General features: G+C 48.2%; 2 protein-coding genes across 3 annotated transcripts; one reads left to right on the top strand and one right to left on the bottom strand.

The window, feature by feature from the left end:
• The first annotated feature begins 3,968 nt into the window (after window positions 1–3,968).
• On the top strand, window positions 3,969–7,026 carry LOC101770311 (cytochrome P450 710A1). The gene has a single exon (XM_004968550.3). The coding sequence runs from the start codon at window positions 4,814–4,816 to the stop codon at window positions 6,344–6,346; it is 1,533 nt and encodes a 510-aa protein (XP_004968607.1). The 5' UTR covers window positions 3,969–4,813; the 3' UTR covers window positions 6,347–7,026.
• A 4,723-nt stretch (window positions 7,027–11,749) lies between these two features.
• Window positions 11,750–17,275, bottom strand: LOC101769903 (phospho-N-acetylmuramoyl-pentapeptide-transferase homolog). 2 transcript variants are annotated; one of them, XM_004968549.3, is made up of 8 exons: window positions 17,090–17,274; window positions 16,365–16,445; window positions 16,068–16,282; window positions 13,787–14,237; window positions 13,627–13,691; window positions 13,362–13,555; window positions 12,765–12,973; window positions 11,752–12,240 (listed from the first exon to the last, which is right to left on the bottom strand). In XM_004968549.3, exons 1-8 carry the CDS (start codon window positions 17,213–17,215, stop codon window positions 12,058–12,060), a joined length of 1,524 nt encoding a protein of 507 aa, XP_004968606.2. In that variant the 5' UTR covers window positions 17,216–17,274; the 3' UTR covers window positions 11,752–12,057. The 2 variants fall into 2 exon arrangements, with proteins under 2 accessions (XP_022682120.1, XP_004968606.2); XM_022826385.1 differs by lacking the exon at window positions 16,365–16,445 and having other exon boundaries at window positions 11,750–12,240; window positions 17,090–17,275.
• Window positions 17,276–18,289: the final 1,014 nt, after the last annotated feature.

The following is an 18,289-nucleotide window of genomic DNA, read 5'->3' as shown; positions in this document are numbered from 1 at the left end:
CTTGATGTATGAGTTTATTTTCTTGTAAATAATGGGACATATTAGCCCTGTCCATCTGTCGCACTTTGTCATTTGTTCCTAGATGCTAACCATTACCTTCCTCCTAATGGTTTCTAGCATAGAAATGATAGGAAAAAATCTTGCTTCAACAATCCATTTGTTAAAGCTCTCATATATGTTATTGTCTACACTGTCACAGTTGGATCCTAATTTGAAGTAAGCTCTAGACCAGTGTTGAGAGGCTATTTTAAGGATAGCGTCAGCTCCATCTCTTGTTTTATTTGCAAGCTTGGCCCTCGCTAAATTGAACAGAGGCACACTTGGTGCCTTTGCACATCTCCAAAAGAGTTTTTGCCATTCCTTTGTCCTGTAGGTTTTTCTCCAGTTAGCGTAGATATGCCTTGCACAGTTTCTATGTTCAGCCTGAGGTGCCCAAAAGCTCACAACATTGATAATGCCCTTTTGCTGGTCAGAAATTATCACCCACCCAATACCATCACTCACTAGCACATCCTTGAATAGCAGATAATAGAACCAATCCCATGATTCATTATTCTCCTTTTCCACCACGGCCCATGCTATTGGGTACATTTGGTTGTTTGCATCCCTCCCTAAGGTACACAATAGCTCTCCGTTGGTTGCGCCTTTAAAGAAGCAACCATCAAGGCCTATCACTCTCCTACATCCAGCCATGAATCCCTTCTTTATTGCATCTAGGCACACATACATTCTCTGAAAGATTGATACTTCTTTATTAGGTTCAAGCTTGACAACGAGAGTTGATCCAGGGTTAGTTCTGAGCAGTTCCGCTTGATACTCATATATTTTGCCATACTGTCCCTTTGTTGCATCAAGCCACTTTAGCATAACAAGCTTCTTAGCTCTCTTTACTTTATAAATGCTAACATCAGCAAACATTTCCTCTGCAATATGAGATTTTAGACTACCTATCCTCCAACATGGGTTGGCTCTGATTAGCTTTTCATACTTCATAGCTATTCTTTTTGCAGTCACTAACTTGTTATCTTTCCTTTGTGGGCATGTGTGCAGATCATTGAAGGTTGTGATTTGCCAACTTTTAGATTTGGTTGTATCAGATAGAAGGCATGTCCATGGGCATGTAACCCAATCACACACAGCTCTAACCCTCTCTAGGTCATCCTTCTTAAATCTGATTAGTTTCCTCTCATGAAGTCCATACTTTATGATTGCCTCCTTAAATTGTTTCTTATCAGTAAATTTCATACCCAAAGAGAACTGTGGCACCTCATGATTTTCGCTGAACCTAGGATATCTTGACTCTCTTTTGACAAGGTGCCCTTCATCATCTATTTCATCAAATGAATCATTAAAGTTAGGTGAGTCTTCATATACACTGCCATCCATCTTCATTCTCATCTCCTACCATGTTTTTTGATCCAACCGATAACCTCTCAAAATAAATCTCATCTAGGTGCTCATACTTGCCTTCACGAAGCATCTTCTTATACTCCCTGAATTTTTCAGTGACAACAGCTCCCTCATCATCTTCTTCAGATGATGATGAATCACCATCCACATACTGACTGTCACTGCTCTCTTCATCCTCTTCTTCGACCACCTGCACAATCTGTTGCTTCTTCTTAGCTACAGTCCTTGTACCATTCTTTGACCTTGACTTTGGATTGTCATAAAACTCATTACAATTTATTGTCTCACTACATCTGACTTCAATTAGTGGAGGAGTAGGCACAACTGGAGTAATCAGGTTGCTTGTAGCCATATTACCACCACTAGATTCAACATATACCTCTGCATAAGTCCAGTCCAGAATGGTATTCTTCATGAGTTCAAAGTTTGTATCATCATATAACAACATGAATCCATCACGCATATCCCTATCGGGCATTAACCAGTGGAATCTCATGTCATTTGCCTCCTGACCAGACACCTCCCTGAAATGCCCTCTAATCTCTTTTAGAGACATCTTGTTGCGTTCAATATATATCAACTCATCAGACCCACCAACGTAGCTGACATTGCCACCACTACTCACAAGATCGCCATCCCAATGAATATGAACTGCTTGGTATTCGACATGATCCATCTCTACCCTACATGAAGATGTATTCTAGATGGTCACGACGAGCCGGCCATGTTGATGAATAGAGGATGAACACAACAAAATATAAAATGAGATGCAAACAGGAGAGCTTACCAGAAGAATTGTAGGCTTAGTGACGTGAATCAATTTTGTGCATCTGCCGTCGCGTATGTATGCTGCTGCCGCCGCCGCCATCTTCACGAGCACTCGCGCACTAGGGTTTATGTTAACCACCGTATGGCTCGATTCAATGTGGCTTGGGCGGCCCACGCGAGCGCACGATTAATGTCAATGTGGCTTGGGCGGCCCACGCGAGCGCACGATTAATGTCAATGTGGCCCATGATTAATGGAAGGCTTGCTGGAGCTGTTGGTCTGCTGGCTGACATGTTTAAGTACTAGTGATTAGTCTGCTTACGTGGCATAAACCGTTGTTAACCCAAGGTGGGATGAATAATGCACCGGTTTAATTAGATAGGGGATTGATCTGTACCAAGTAAAACATAAGGGATGAAAGTCACACTTTTTTGATACTTAGGGGACGAAAAATACACTTTTTGATATATATATATATATATATATATATATATATATATGATCTTAAACTTATCTTACAATTTTTTTACACTGGAGTATCTATTAAAGAAAGATTGCTCTTGGATATGCAAACATTGGTCAAACGGGCTAAATGTTGTGAAGAAAAATAAGAAAAATATTCGAAGAAGAAGAGGGGAAATCATACAAGATAATCCAGAGAAATGGCTTCGGATGCCATCTAGAATACAAGAATAAAAAGCGGCACAATCTATAGCCTTACAAGGATGATGCGACAGTTTTCGCCAATAAGAAGCTAGTAGATAATTGACTTCCCTTTGTTCAGTTGCATTGACCTTTCACGCAAGCTGGCCGCCACTTTAGAACGTTCGACTAGTTTCACTTGGAGAAGAATGTTCTACACTACTGTGTATTTGTCAAATTAAAGTCAGTTTGTAGGCAAGCTGAGAGCTGCAAACGTCGTTATCGGAGGCCCCAGGAGCCAGAAAGATTTGCCGAGGAATCAGCTACAACTACAACCACCAAATCCGCCAGCTCCACCTTGTTTGACGCAACGTGTTTGTGGCTTTGTGGCTTTTCCACACATCTACGTAACCCATGGTGATAGAGCAATGTTATATAATCAATACTATATTTTTATTTTATTTTTTCATGAAATTCTCTGGCACACATGGATCCACGGTACTATAAAAATATGGTAGATGTACCAAGCTGTCAGTTAGGAACTCAAAGTTATATTATTAATACCAGCCCAGTTACTGTAGGAATGCCTTTATAACCTTCACCGAAAGATGGCCTGTTGTTTTCCTTAGTATGGTAGACGATCCATATTCTAGAGGGTCAAAGGGGAGGAAGCCTTGCCACCACCTCGATCTATCTATCTTATAATCTAGATGATCAAGAGAGAGTAAACCTACTCACCATCTTCCTTTGTCATACATTTTTCCACAAACACCTATTACCATACTCAAGCTCATTGTATAGCCACTCCAAGAAATTTAATCATTTATCTTGGATTCCTCTTAAAAAAGGTTGCAATTGAATCAATAAGCTTAATAATTGTCCAATTTTTGCCAGTACCAATGATACTATATTGCACAGGCATAAAAGCCCTAGCACATTTTTTTTATAGAAAAAGGATAATATTCCGACCTCTGCGACTGCACACAGCCATAGCCCTAGCACAGATGGCACATTTTTATTTTTATTTTCACTGACCGTAGAGTCTTAAGGTTTGAGATGTAATGTGACAACAGTAGGTAACAAGCAATATGAAAACATGGGAAAAGAAGATAAAACATCGTTGACTATTTTGTTTAGGAAGATGTTTGAAAAAGAGAACGACTACTTAGGGAATTTAATTGTCTGGTTAAGAATGAAATGGTACATTGTGCCTGTTAGATCCAAAACCCTTTTATGTGTGACGTCCATTCAACATTGAGATATAAATTTTGATTTGGTCCGTTAAACATGAACTCTAAAGCAACCATTTCCATGAATCTGAATTATCAAAGTTATCCACTTTACTTCATTCACCTTAATTGCAACCGTTTTGTTGGACTTGACCCGTGTGGTTAGAAGTGAAGTTTGTTTGTGCCGTCGTGAAACAAACGGTTTCCAACTTCATCATAGTTGAAAATTAAACTAAAGAGGAGTTTGAAAATTTGGCTTTTCTTGTGGGGCAAATAAGGACCGGTACGGAGCAACGGTGGTAGAACGGGTTTCCGATTCTCAACCCTAGGCGGTTAGGCGTCCATCCCTGTCGTCGCTATCCTGGGATTTGCCTTGGCTTCTCCCACTTTCCCATTCTGTGAAAGGAATTCCTATCCGCAAAGCCTGAGCGCCCCCGTGCGGAGCGGCCGTGCGCCTCCGTCGTCCTCCTCGTCCTCGTTTCTTCCACCCCGCGGCCATCAGCCAATCCACCACGGCCGTGCCAGCCAGGCGAAAAGGCCGCCTCCTTTCCTTTCCCTTTCCCAGCCAGCCTTTGACCGCAGAATTCCCGCTCCAACCTTCCCTTCCAGCCGAGCGAGCCCCGTGGCATAAATATACCTCTTCTGAATACCATCCGCGTCAAAGGGGAGAGGGAGAGGCGAGCTCCAGCTCCCCGCGAGCCTCAGCCCTCTGGAGACCTGCGCGGTAGCGGCGGCTGCTAGTGCTACAGGCCGGCCGGGGAGCAATGGCGGCGGAGTCGCTGTCCAGTTTCTTGGACATCCGCGCGGCGGCGCCGTTCCTGGTGGCGGCGGTGGCCTTCTACTTCCTGGTGGAGCAGCTGTCCTACCACCGCAAGAAGGGCCCCCTGCCGGGCCCGCCGCTCGTCGTGCCGTTCCTCGGGAGCGTCGCCCACATGATCCGCGACCCGACGGGGTACTGGGACGGGCAGGCGGCGCGCGCCAAGAAGTCCGGCGCGGGGCTCGCGGCGGACTTCCTAGTGGGGCGGTTCATCGTGTTCATCCGCGACTCGGAGCTGTCCCACCGCGTGTTCGCCAACGTCCGCCCCGACGCGTTCCACCTCATCGGCCACCCCTTCGGCAAGAAGCTCTTCGGGGACCACAACCTCATCTACATGTTCGGCGAGGACCACAAGGACCTGCGCCGCCGGATCGCGCCCAACTTCACCCCGCGCGCGCTCTCCACCTACGCCGCCCTCCAGCAGCGGGTCATCCTGGCGCACCTCCGGCGGTGGCTCGACCGGAGCGCCGCCGAGGGCGGTAGGGCCTTCCCAATACGGGTGCCCTGCCGCGACATGAACCTGGAGACCTCGCAGACGGTGTTCGCGGGGCCGTACCTGAGCGAGGAGGCGCGGCGGCGGTTCGCGAGCGACTACAACCTCTTCAACGTCGGGCTGATGGCGATGCCCGTGGACCTGCCGGGGTTCGCGTTCCGGCGCGCGCGGCAGGGGGTGGCGCGGCTGGTGCGCACGCTGGGCGAGTGCGCGCGGGAGAGCAAGGCGCGCATGCGCGCCGGCGTCGAGCCCGAGTGCCTGGTGGACTTCTGGATGCAGGACACGCTGCGGGAGATGGAGGAGGCCGCATCGGCGGGGCGCCCGCCACCTGCGCACACCGACGACGAGGAGATCGGCGGGTTCATGTTCGACTTCCTCTTCGCGGCGCAGGACGCATCCACCTCATCGCTCTGCTGGGCCGTCTCGGCGCTGGACTCCCACCCGGACGTGCTCGCCCGCGTGCGCACCGAGGTGGCCGCGGCCTGGTCGCCGGAGTCGGGCGAGCCCATTACCGCGGAGAAGATCCAGGAGATGCGGTACACCCAGGCGGTGGCGCGCGAGGTCGTCCGGCACCGGCCGCCGGCGACGCTGGTGCCGCACATCGCGGGGGAGCCGTTCCAGCTGACGGAGTGGTACACGGTGCCCAAGGGCGCCATCGTGTTCCCGTCGGTGTACGAGTCGTCGTTCCAGGGGTTCCCGGAGCCCGACGCGTTCGACCCGGAGCGCTTCTTCTCCGAGTCCCGGCGGGAGGACGTGGCGTTCAAGCGCAACTTCCTGGCGTTCGGCGCCGGGCCGCACCAGTGCGTGGGGCAGCGGTACGCGCTCAACCACCTGGTGCTGTTCATGGCGCTGTTCGTATCGGTGGTGGACTTCCGGCGGGAGAGGACGCCGGGGTGCGACGACCCCGTGTACATGCCGACCATCGTGCCCAAGGACGGCTGCGCCGTGTACCTCAAGCAGCGCTGCGCCAAGTTCCCGTCCTTCTGAGTTCCGAGCCGTAGGCAGGCAGGTCCCCTTGTCCTCTTGCTCCTCTTGCCCCTGCTGCCTGCCATTCCGTGTCTCTCCATTTTTCTTTTCGATTCCTTGGCGGGGCAGGTCGTGTCCGTCGCTGGTGATGATGATTTGTAGGTTGTGGTGTTGGCTTGCTCGTGTCTGATCTGTGGCGGGGACACTCCATTCAATTATTTTGTTGGCAATTGGGTTAGGTTTGGTTGGGTTGGGACTGTAGCTTTGCTCTGCTCTACTAGTGCTCTGCTCCGCTCGGGGTCCCTGTCTGTCCAGTGCAGACTCCACACCCCAGAGGTGGAAGGAGATACTAGCACAAGCACCGCACTGTGTGGATGAATAGTACAACAACTGGGTTGGTGACTGCATGTGCGGTGTACTGTTGGCTGGTGAGCGGAGCTGGCGCGTATATCTGGCAATGATGGTCGATGAATTTGGCAACAAAAATAGGTATCGTATGTGGACTGTGTACGCGCGCACTGTTCCTTTCATCGTTTCGTGCTTGCTGCTTCTGCTTGGATTTCGTGGAGTGTATGGAAAGCTGGAAGCTTCCAGTTAGCGTCCACTGCTTGCGGTTAAACTGCGTGAAAATGGCCCGTAGTTTGTTCTGTTTATGGCACGTTTGACCAGGCCAAATATGCTGTTGCTTCTTCCTTAGCTTACCTGCTCATGTCTGCAATGAATTTTGTCGATGATTTTTTGGGGAAAAAAGAGAGCATCTTTTTTTTCATGGCAATATGTCGTGATTTTGCCAATATATTGCTGCTTCTTCCTTCCTGTTTAAATTCATGAGTTTGGATGCAGACATGTATAGCATTGGGCCATGGCGATGTGTGGTTGTTCCTTCCTTTTGTACGTGCCTCTTACATCATCCGTGTAGTTATGCACAGCCTACCTGGCTGGAGGTAGGTTCCTCCGAGCTATGTTGTCCACTTGTCCTCTTGCATAAGTCGGGAAAGGATGGCACATTTGTACATTTGCACTATTTGCCCATCACCGTGGAACTCTGAAAATCGGATAAGCTCCTTGGCAAAACAATGGGAAAACCTCAGGTCCGCAACCTTTGGCTTCAGCTTGCACGGCTGTTCACTGGACCACTTCTATTGTAACTACCGACCCGAGATCTAAACGGTAGGATCGGGAGCACGTGGTCGCCGGGACGGCCCATGTGTCCAGGTGCCTCTGCCTGGAGTGAGATGAGATGAACAGCAGAGCAAAACCAATCATCACCATCTCCCCTTTCCGGTGTTCCCTTCGCTTCTTCCTCCCAATGATTCTGCGTTCTGGCCATCATCATGGCGGCATGGCCTCATTGGCGTTGCGCATGGGATTTTTGCCCGCGTTTCACGCCCTTCACGTGTTGGCCACTGGCGGCGACCGCACGCAACGCAAACCTGCCGGATGCCGCGCGCCGCCCTTGCTGTCCTCGATCGGAGCTCGTTGTCCCCGGAGGCCGCAAGCGCAGCAGCAGGGCTCGGGCGCTCGGCGCGCTGCTTGGGAAAGTGAAGTCGCGGCCCGGCGCTGGGCACAGCAGAACACGCGCCGTGTGATCAGAGCTTTCGCCCCGTGCCAGCGTGCCTCCGCGCCCCAAACGCCCGAAGGCCGAAACCCACGCGATCGCGCCGTATCCGCGGGTGGTGAGTCGTTGCCGATGCCGCGCGCCCGCCCGAAGCGCCTTGGAGCGCGCCGGCCGCGCTGGTTTGATGAGGCTTGGCCCGTGCCCCCCGGCCCCAAAACGCCCGAAACCCGCGCGCCGTAGCCGCGGGACCGTTCGTTCGTCTGGCCCCCGGGCCCCAGTAGTAATCTAGCCGTGCGTGCGTACGCGAATAAGCGACGAGTCAGGGCCTGACTAGTTATGGTTGCTTATCCATAAGCAACTTAAAAATAAGCAAATAAGTTGCTTATAATCCAAACACTCTTGCTTATAGAGTTGCTTATAAGTTGCTTATGCATAAGCAAATAAGCAACGGTTGCTTATGGGGCACTTTACTCCTCCTACCTTCATTCTCTCTCCTCTCTCCTCTTTCTCTCTTCTCTCTCCCATCACCACTGCCTGGCGCCGCTTCCGCCGGCCGCCGCCGCTGCGCCGGCCGCCTCCGCGCCGCCCACCGCCGCTCCCGCCCGCTCGCCGCCCGCCTCCGCGCCGCTCGCCGCCCGCTGCCGCTCCCGCCCGCCGCCGCGCCCGCCCGCCCGCGGGATGGGATGGAGGGAACCAGATAAGCAACCCAAACCAGATAGGAGGAGCTGGGTAATTATTAGGGGTAGAGGAAAATAAGATGGCAGGGGCAAATATGTCAATAGCAATCATATAAGCAACTCAAACCAAACACCTAGAGCTAAAAATAAGAAACTACAATAAGCAACTTAAGTTGCTTAAATAAGTAACCATAACCAAACAGGCCCTCAGGCAACGAGCCGCGCGAGGATGCACGTGCACCGGCGGGGTCTGGCGATCAGCGCTCGGTGAACGGCTCAACGAGGCACGTGACGTCCGGAAGCCTGCGCTGCGCCGGCACCTCTTTCGAGTCGACTCGAGGAGGAGCTCCGATCCGTATCCGACCTGTGCGGACGGCTCGTCCAGAGTCAATGTTCCAGAAGTCGTTGTTCAGTCAGCCAGCCCAACGGGATACCGACCCATTCCGCCTCGCGCGTTTGTGGATTGGACTAGAGAGAAGCTTAGCGGTTGGTCCCATGATGACACTTGATGATAGACCTCGACCGGTTGGTACTTATGTGGACTAGCAGTGGGCACAGTACTACCCGGCGTACCCGCAGGAATCAACTACAGTTCCGGTCCTAATGAGCCCGTACCACGTCGCGGTCCTGCTCGATCGATCCACCCCCGGGAAGCAACGCGCGGCCCGACGAATCCGTTCGTACGAGGAACCACGCGGCGGCGCACGCGCGCGCGTGCGGTTTGATCGATCGGCCAGCGTCCAAGTCCAACCGCGCAGCGGCGGCTGCCTTGTCCGCGCGCGCCGCGGAGGTCGTTGGCCACGCCCATCGTACGTCGTGTGATATCGACGGCCGTTCGCGCGGTACGTGTCGCGTGGCACCTCTCTTGTTGGTAACGTGCCAGCGTCGTCGCCCACGATCGACAGTCACTTAGTCCAGTGACAGATTCATGGAGGCCGGCTGATGACGAGCTGACAGCACGGTTGGTGCGCCGTCGCGATTGTATTGTATCGTTCCCAATAGCATCACAAGTTGCATATATAGCTGGAGGGATCGGAGGCGTCAAGTTACAAGCGAGAGGATCAGGTTTCTTTTAATGATGGTATCAGCATTCCCTTCGGTCCTCATCTCCATGTTTCAGGTAAGTTCAAGCCATTTTTCGAGCACGTTTCGTGCAGCAGTCTCGTTCCAGTTTGTGTGGACGAGGACGAGGGAAGAACACGGCACATGCACGGCGGTTTGGGCGGCCGTTCCGCGCGCGTAGCCTGCTCGATCGACGACGAAGACCCAAAGTCCCAAAACACTCCGATTCGATTGGCGGCCGGCCAGGATCGGGATCCAAATCTTATCCGCCGGTTATCCAATGATCGTGCACTAATTTTTCTCGTCCCGTGCGTCCTGGCATGGCAACCTCGCGAGCCAACCTCGCCATCACCACGCGCGTACGTACGTTTCTGGCAGTGGTTCCCACGTTGCGTTCCCGTGCGCTGCCGCTTCGAAAGCAACGTGGATTGTTGCCCTCAATCGAAAATGGAAAAGAAAACAATGCGCATTATATTACTAGTGTATATCTATATGTGTGAGGTCGTATATATATATTGTCTTTCAAAGAAGAAATGTGAGGTCTCGTATGGCTACAAGGCTAGCTAGCTAGTAGCTACTACGTGTGCCTGTGCGTGGACAGCGATAACGCAACCTCAAGTCGCTTGATCTTGCAACGATCTGGCCGTTGCTTGTTTGGATCCGGATTTCCTTCATTTCTGACGTGTCAGATTTGCATTCGATCCGGATGCGCATATAATACAGTACATAAAGTCGTCGATGACGTACAAGAGAGAAGTCGCTCAGGGTTGAAGAAAAGATCCCAACGCCATCATATTTTTTTTTGCTTTTCTCGATCAGTACTTTACTTTGAGAGTCGTCACCACTGATCCTAGCTGCAGTGTTTGTTTTAAGTAGTGGTATAACATATGGAATGAAACTAGCCCTGTGACTAAAAGAATGTTTGCACGTCACGTTCTCCGTTGCATAAAGCAACATTACAATAGCCCCTGTGCCGCCGCTGTGATGAACGATGATTTGTGAAAGCAGCACACGCATTGCACTACTATTATATCCAAACGCTGCAATGCTTATTTGGATCCGGATCTCCTTTCTGACCTGTCAGATTTGCATTCGATCCGGCTGCTTATGATACAGTATATACAAATAAAAGGTCATCGTTGACGATTGACGAGAGAGGAGGTCGAAGAAGATCGCAAGGCCACCATGTTTATTTGATCGCCTGCCTGGGTCGTCACCACAGCATCATCACCTGATTGCAAATTTGCAATGCGTATGCCAAAGTCATGGTTCCTCGGGAAAGAAAAGGACAAAAAAAAAAGAAAACACCCTCCGATCATAGCTGCAGTACTATAACTTGCAGAATAAGAGGATTAAATTAAATTAAACCAGTCCCGTGACTAAAAAATATTTGGACATCACGATCTCCATTTCATAAAGCGACATTGCCCAGCTTCTAGCAGCCTGGATGCAATGCACACGTCACTTCCGGTCCTTGGGGCTGAACTGCCAAGGTGACAATGCAATGATTGGGAGCAGATGGTTTCTGAGGTGACACTAGAGCTGATCCAGAGCTGGAGGATTGAAAAAGAATGGAAGCTATGGACCAGGTTCTTGTTAACAACTGACAGGTACAGTTATTAGGAATAAGTTAACGGGACACGATGAAGTACTGGAAACAATAGAAATATACAGCAGTCTGGATACATAGTATAAACGAATCTAGCAGTAGAAAAATTCCCAGAAAACTACCAGAATCTTGCCCGAGAAATGGTAACCACGCAATTACCGTTTACAGGCATACAAGTTCGGTCCTAGACAGCTGTAGCATTTCTCATTTTTATTTTCAAATTCCAACTTCAATCAAGCTCTGATATGCCAGTGCATATCCTTTTAAGTATAAAATAGTTCACTGATTAGGAGCAACAGTGCTTCCAGTACAGTGTACATACAGGTAACCTGCGCCCTTAGGGCCTATCAAGCGGCCCATACCTGTATTTCTTGGCAGAGCATGTATCAAAACTTCAACCGACTAAAATTCAAAAACATTTCATTCTTTCAATCAAGGCACGCTGATGAAACAACTACAATTAAGTTACTATATATGATAAATAAATTTCAGCGTTGGTATCTTCTGTAACAAGTTCGTCGGAAAAAAAAAATCTTCTGTAACAATATTAATTAAGCTAACAGACAAGTTACATTTTGTTCCCTTTCTCGAAAAACAGTTACATTCAAGTAAGACAACACAAAAGGCGTCACTGCACGGCTCCTTTTTGACGATCCTACAAGCCTCACTCTATGTCTATAATTCTCCTCTAGTATATCAGTTATCCAGTTATATCAATGAACCACAGCCTTGGCAAAAAATAAAAGAATTGGCATTCGTGTAAACCATATATTGTATCACACAACTGAAACAGGAAACAATAAAAGAATGGCAACTGAGCCATCATCTATGCTGAAAGAAGGCCAAGGTATCCTGCCACCAGAGTTAGGAAGCATGATATCATGTATGCACCTGCCACAATATAAGGTTCCTTTATGCCCCACAGCCTGAGGTAGTAATGTGAGGGACGAATTCGCAGCGGATATATTTTTGTTCCACGGAAAGAATTTGTAGCCATACGGAAAGGAACCTGAGGCAGAATAGAAATTACAGACCTTACAGTCATGTTCTAAATTGAGAAGGTCATGACACTACAGAAGTGCTAACAAAATGGAACAATGATATTTGAATTCTGATAGTAGCACCCTTGATTATGAGTAAACCAGAAACATAACTTGCACAATTTATGCTCCATATAAGATCTGGTGATGCAAACTAATAAGAATTCATGATATAACGAGAAAGATATGTGAAAGCAATAATAACTTTAACTTGCAGTAGCTACTAGGAAGAAGCAACACAAATATATATATATATATATATATATATATATATATATATATATATATATATATATATATATAAAATAAGTTAGGTTCGTTAAGTTTGTAATAAGTTGCGTTGCTCACTGGTTGTAGCAATCTATACCAAAATGGCTTTCTTATGACATCCTTGTTCAACATCTTCAATTCCATTATTACACAGGATAACATGAAGCATGATCACATTTAGTATTACAACTATTGAAGAAAATGAAGGAACGGAATCACACACCTGCAGCGTTGCAAACAGTAGCTCAAGAAAGAAGATACTGCACGCAATTAACATTGGAAGGAACATTCCACTGCATGCTGCAATTGCAGCAACTGCTCCTCCGAGTGCAAAGGAACCGACCCGGCTCATGACTATTGAGGCTCTGTATCTGTTATGAAAAAGAAAGCCAGTGCAAGCACCTGACATCGATGCTCCAAAAACACTGAGCTCTGCAGAAATTATGCAAAGCTAATCATGTTACAACATTGAAAAGGAAAAACTAACATCAAATACTAAATTACTTTTTAATAATCAATTTACAATAATTGCAAGATCAATTAGACAAACTCGCAAGATAATTCTCATCTAGAAGACCCCTATGTGCAAGGAAAAGCATCATATCATATGCCAGTTTCACAAAAGAGGACTATTTCTACTCTTCCATTTTTACTGCTCCGAACTAATATTAAGCTGATGGAATATAGAACCTAAAAAATCTATTGGCTAAGTTAAACATAGGATTTGGAATTGGCATATTTCACAAGCAGAAGCTAATATGCTATAGCAATTTAATAAATTTGAATAGTCAATATACTCAAAATAGCTCAACAAGCTTACCAGAGCAGATTGGGAGAGCAGCAACAGACAGTCCTATGAGTGCTAAAGCAGCAATACCGCCAGCCAAGCCATCAAGACCATCAACCAGTGTTACTGCTGTTCCCATGGAAAGAGAACATGTAGCAGCCAGAACCAAATAAACTTTTCCCATGAATGCAAGGCCAAGAGGTGGAGGCAGAGGAACCAAAAATTTCCTTCATCAATAAATTGAATTCAGTCAAGCAGTAGATGGAGCAAGGCATATATAAGTTACTGGTATGCTTACATGCTATATGGTGTCAAAATATCTGCAGAACCCAACCAGATAGAGAAGTAAGTCCCAGCGACAATCTGCAAAGCACACAAGATAGTTTGAAAGTTAAATTCAGCATAATATGAAAGAACGTCGTATTTGCAGATCCACACTTTGGAAAAGAACAACATACCTGAACCAAGAACCTTATCCATTGTGGTATTTTACGATTGCGATCTGTGGCAAGACTTGAGATATCATCAAGCAACCCAAGCATCGCAAATATGAGGGTAATCATAGCTGCTCCATTAACTCCATTTGAGTTGGAACCAACCTCTCTTCTTGCAACAAAAATACCAATAGGAACAAAGAACAATCCTCCCATTGCTGGGGTTGGCTTTCTACTTGAGGGAGAAACAGATTTTCCTCTCCTCCGGAAATGTTGGATCTTCAAGCTATCAGCGACTGGTGCAAATAGAAATCCAGCAAGTGCTGATAAAACTGCTGATATTAAAAAAGGGCGTGTCAAGTAAAAAGAGTCCAGGGGTAGTCTAACAATCTTCCAAGAACACCAGTCGACAAATAAAAGTAACATTGCTAAGAAAGCAACCAGTCCAACATTATTCATCAGCCCTTGTTGAGTTCTGGGAATTAATGTAAAGAACTTTTGTCAGAATCTAGTTAATGAAGCTGTAAAAAAAATCTTATCTGTCCACATTTGTAGTATGACTTTCTTTCTGTTCCATTTATCACGACAAACAGGAACTACATAATTTCCCTCGGGACAATATTAACCTGGAAGATAGTAGCATATGCCCTTATTGTACAACTAGTACTCCATATTCATAGTACATACCACATCCAAGGATAGTTCAATAAATGCTATGCACCCATCCCATGAAAAAGAATGAGTAAAATGCACCACCGGTCCCCAAACTTGTCTTGTTGTGTCAATTAGGTCCATAAACTTCTAAAATGCATTTTTGGGTCCCTAAATTATCTACAGAGTCCATCCAAGTCCAAAACATGCCACGCAAGCTTCCAATGACAACGTGGTATGCCACTTTGGCGCCATGTTGGCGAACATAATAAAAAAACCCTCAGCGGTCCACATCAACCCCATTCACCATTATTGGATCTCCTCCTGCTCTTCGTTCCTCCATGGCGCCCGGTGGCTGCAACCGCGCGGCGGCCGGCCGGCCAGCGGGGCCTCCACCGCGAAGTTGCAGAAGCACCGTGTAGAGCTCAGGGTGCCTCTGGAGTGCCAAGGCGAGGTTGCCTCTACGGTCGTGGACCTCTCCGCTAAGGTCCACACCGGCAAGCGGATGGCGCAGGCAGGCGACTCAAGAGGCCGGCGCGTCCCGCAAGTTGCGACTGTGGGCAAATGCAGCCGAGATGCAGGGCCAGTGAGCGGACAGCGCGGACAGGTGGCTCAGGTAGGAGGCCGCCGGCGAGAAACGCGGCCGACGAGCCGCAAGATGCGATGGCGGCCGAGCGACGCGGCCTGCTGGCTGGGAGGCGCGGTCGACAAGCGACTGAGCGAATGCGGCCGGGATGCGTGGCAATCACGCGTCCGGCGAGCCGCAAGACGCGACGGCGGCCGAGCGACACGGCCGGGAGGTGCGGTCAGCGAACCGCACGAGCGGGCGAGCATTGCAGGTCGCGAGAAGCAACGACGAGAAGCGGATGGCACTGCCGCCGAGCGGCGATGCCGAGCAAATGACGCGGTCAGGATGTGCGCCGGCGAGCTACGGCGGCGCAGCCGACGAGCGGAGTAGGTGGGATGTGCGGGAGGGCGACACTACTGGGGTTGAGGTCGTCGCCGGCCTCATCTAAAGTTGCAAACATCAATTATTCTATCATGGGATTCAAGCTTTCTTGTATCCACCAAGCTCGTTGTCATTCTAGGAAATGGAGGATAACAATGAGGATGTATTCTTCAATGAGAAGCGGAACCAGCATGCTTGGGGAGTTCGGGGCGTCGCCGATCCCACCGAAGAGGGAGCGGAGGAGAGGAGGATAAAGAGAGGACCTGGACTGAATAATGATAGGAATTAGGGGGGGCTTTTGTATATATTTGACAGCATGGCGCCATGTGGTATGCCACGTCGGCATCGGAAGCTCACATGGCGCGTTTCGGACCTAGATGGACCCTTTAGATAGTTTAGGGACCTCAAATGCATTTTAGAAGTTTAGGGACTTGGTTGACACAGCGAGACAAGTTCGGGGACATATGGTGCATTTTACTCAAAAAGAATTAACATATAGCCATATTCCTATATTGGTACACTACTTTGTTCATACAAGAACTTGAGTTAATTGCACTTATGCTCCTTCCACTGCCAAGTAAATAATTCAAAACTGCTACTCTACAAACCCCCTTTCCCCCTAAACAAAAGAGAGGAAAAGCGGTGATATATGCCCCAACCTCTGGTTTATAGGATTGTCAAGAAAAAAAAAACTACTTTACTTACTTGCTCTTCTTATGCCCTTTGTCAATTGTGGCGAACCTATGGGCAACAACAGTCAACGCTCCCTCAGCCCGGCTCTTGCCAGTCACCGGTAACTCAACATCCCCGAATGCGATCAACACAACATCCTCATCACTCCACTCACTCTCACTTGAATATGGAACAACACCAAAATCCTCCTCTCCATCATCATGTGCCAACGAGAAGTCCCCAGGATCCTACACCAAATCACTACAAATTGTTAAACAAGCTACTTCATAGCAAACCATTGTTACTCGAAGGGGAGAAGTATCGCAGTACATCATCGAATGCTGTAGTAATAATTTGAACCGGATTACGCCTTCGTGCAGTTCTTGAGGTTATGCTTCTGAATTGGGACACCTGTAGAAGCGACTGGGATCAGTTACATAGTTTCAAACACTCCCCCTTAGGTGGTGTTTGGATAGAGTATGGGAAAGGGAAAGGGAAACCAGACCAGATAGGATAAGAAGAGGTGGGAAGGGGAAAGGGAAATCAGATTTTATCCCTTTTCTTTGTTTGTTTTTTCTTTGGTTTGGGATGGGGTTAGTAGTGGGACCCACGAAGCAGGCAAATAAAAACAAGAACTGTGACTATCCCAATTCTCATTTCCCAGTTCCCAAACGCCACCTTAGTGAAAACAGAAACTAATCACGTGAGGTTTAAAGTACAAGCCAAATCCTACCGCTCACAAGCCAAGTAATGTTCATGCAAGTACCTAAGAGAAAAATCCGACGTCAAGGTCTACGGAACTTTTTTCGCAAAAGCAAGAACATGACCATTCCGAGCGGATTTCTGAATCAAATGGCATCAAATCGAACTACGCAAACAACCTCGCTGAAATGTGAAGCAGTGCGAAAAACGCGGAGATATCAGAGATCACTTGGACTTGCGCATTCATTCATGCACTACGGCTCCACGGATATCAAAGAGGCGGAAATCACGAGGAAATAAGCTAGCAAGAGGAGAGGGGGGAAAAAAAGGTGGCGAGAGATCTGCAACTTCACCTGGACTTCCGAGGGACGGCGGGAGTAGAAAGAGGGAAGAGGCAGCCGCGGCGGCGGCGGCGCGCGGAGAGGCCGCCGGAAGCAGAATCGCGGGCGGTGGGTTGATGGGTGCGCGGGAGAAGCCATGGTGGACACCTAGTCGGAGATCGGTAGGTATTTTTAGACAGCGACGGCGACGGCGATGGCGATGCTCATCGGTGGGCTCGAGGGAGAGGAGCCTCGTGGACTCGGTGCATATAGACCGCTGACCCAGACTGCCCCGGTGTTCTGGTGGGTGCACGAGGCGCACTGCTTCAGCTTTGGCTTCGAATTACTGATCCGTCCATTCCAAGGTTATATAAAAAATTGGATCGCGATTAATAATTATGATCCATTTAAGAGTTTTTAAAAATATTTAAGATATAATTGTAGATTTGTAGTGCTATGTGTTTGCGGTTTGCCCGTGATCGATTTACTTTTTCACTAGGTTAGATTCACCGAACCGATTCCGCCACAAGCATTTGTGCCTCAAGCTGGTGAACGGTGATAGGAAAATCCAAGCGGCCGAATGGTATTGGAGGTTTAAGCCGACGATCAAGTCTCCATTTGTCACTAACCAGCGATGCAGGAACAGCGCTCACCCATGGAACAATTCAGACGATGGCCGTCGTCATGGTCTTCTCCTAAAATTGGGGGAAAAGAAAAACAAGGATGTACGACAAAGAAAGAATGTGAGAGCTCCCATTGCATTCTATGCCAGAATATTCCATCTCTATATTTTTTTTATACGATGTCGTCAAGGCGAAGCCAAATGACAAGCTGCGGGGAAAACCAGGACAAGGTAGCTGCTGGAGCATCTGCAGTCCCATCTCGTTGGATTTACCAAAACAAGCCTGAAACTAACAAGAGTAAACAAGAAAATGAATCGAGACTTTCATGCAAATAAAAATGGACAAATCCACATCATTTTACTAGGTGTATGCTGTATGCCCAAACCTGTCAAAATTTGGCAACTTTAGCTTTCAAATCAAACAGCCTGATTGTGAGCAAAGAAAAAAGAAAGACAAAAGGTACTAATACGATCGAAAAACGCAGCTCCCGATATGAAGGTAACTATGTCAGGGTGGAGCAGTTTGTTTGCCCTCGGTTGATGCCATGGCCGAAAGGATCAAAGGATTTATGTTTGTTTGCCCTCAGTTGATGCCATGATCTGGCCAAAAG

Source organism: Setaria italica, chromosome V, assembly GCF_000263155.2.
Source record: "Setaria italica strain Yugu1 chromosome V, Setaria_italica_v2.0, whole genome shotgun sequence".
Classification (NCBI taxonomy): Eukaryota; Viridiplantae; Streptophyta; class Magnoliopsida; order Poales; family Poaceae; genus Setaria; species Setaria italica.
This window is presented reverse-complemented; position numbering and strand designations above follow the sequence as displayed.

Excerpts from the sequence above, each read along its gene's own strand:
- LOC101769903 (XM_004968549.3), bottom strand. The coding sequence starts at position 17,215 with ATGGCTTCTCCCGCGCACCCATCAACCCACCGCCCGCGATTCTGCTTC. Across the intron at positions 16,283-16,364 it reads TTACTACAGCATTCGATGAT|GATCCTGGGGACTTCTCGTT; the intron begins GTACTGCGATAC and ends GATTTGGTGTAG. Across the intron at positions 14,238-16,067 it reads AAAGGGCATAAGAAGAGCAA|AACTCAACAAGGGCTGATGA; the intron begins GTAAGTAAAGTA and ends ATTAATTCCCAG.
- LOC101770311 (XM_004968550.3), top strand. The coding sequence starts at position 4,814 with ATGGCGGCGGAGTCGCTGTCCAGTTTCTTGGACATCCGCGCGGCGGCG.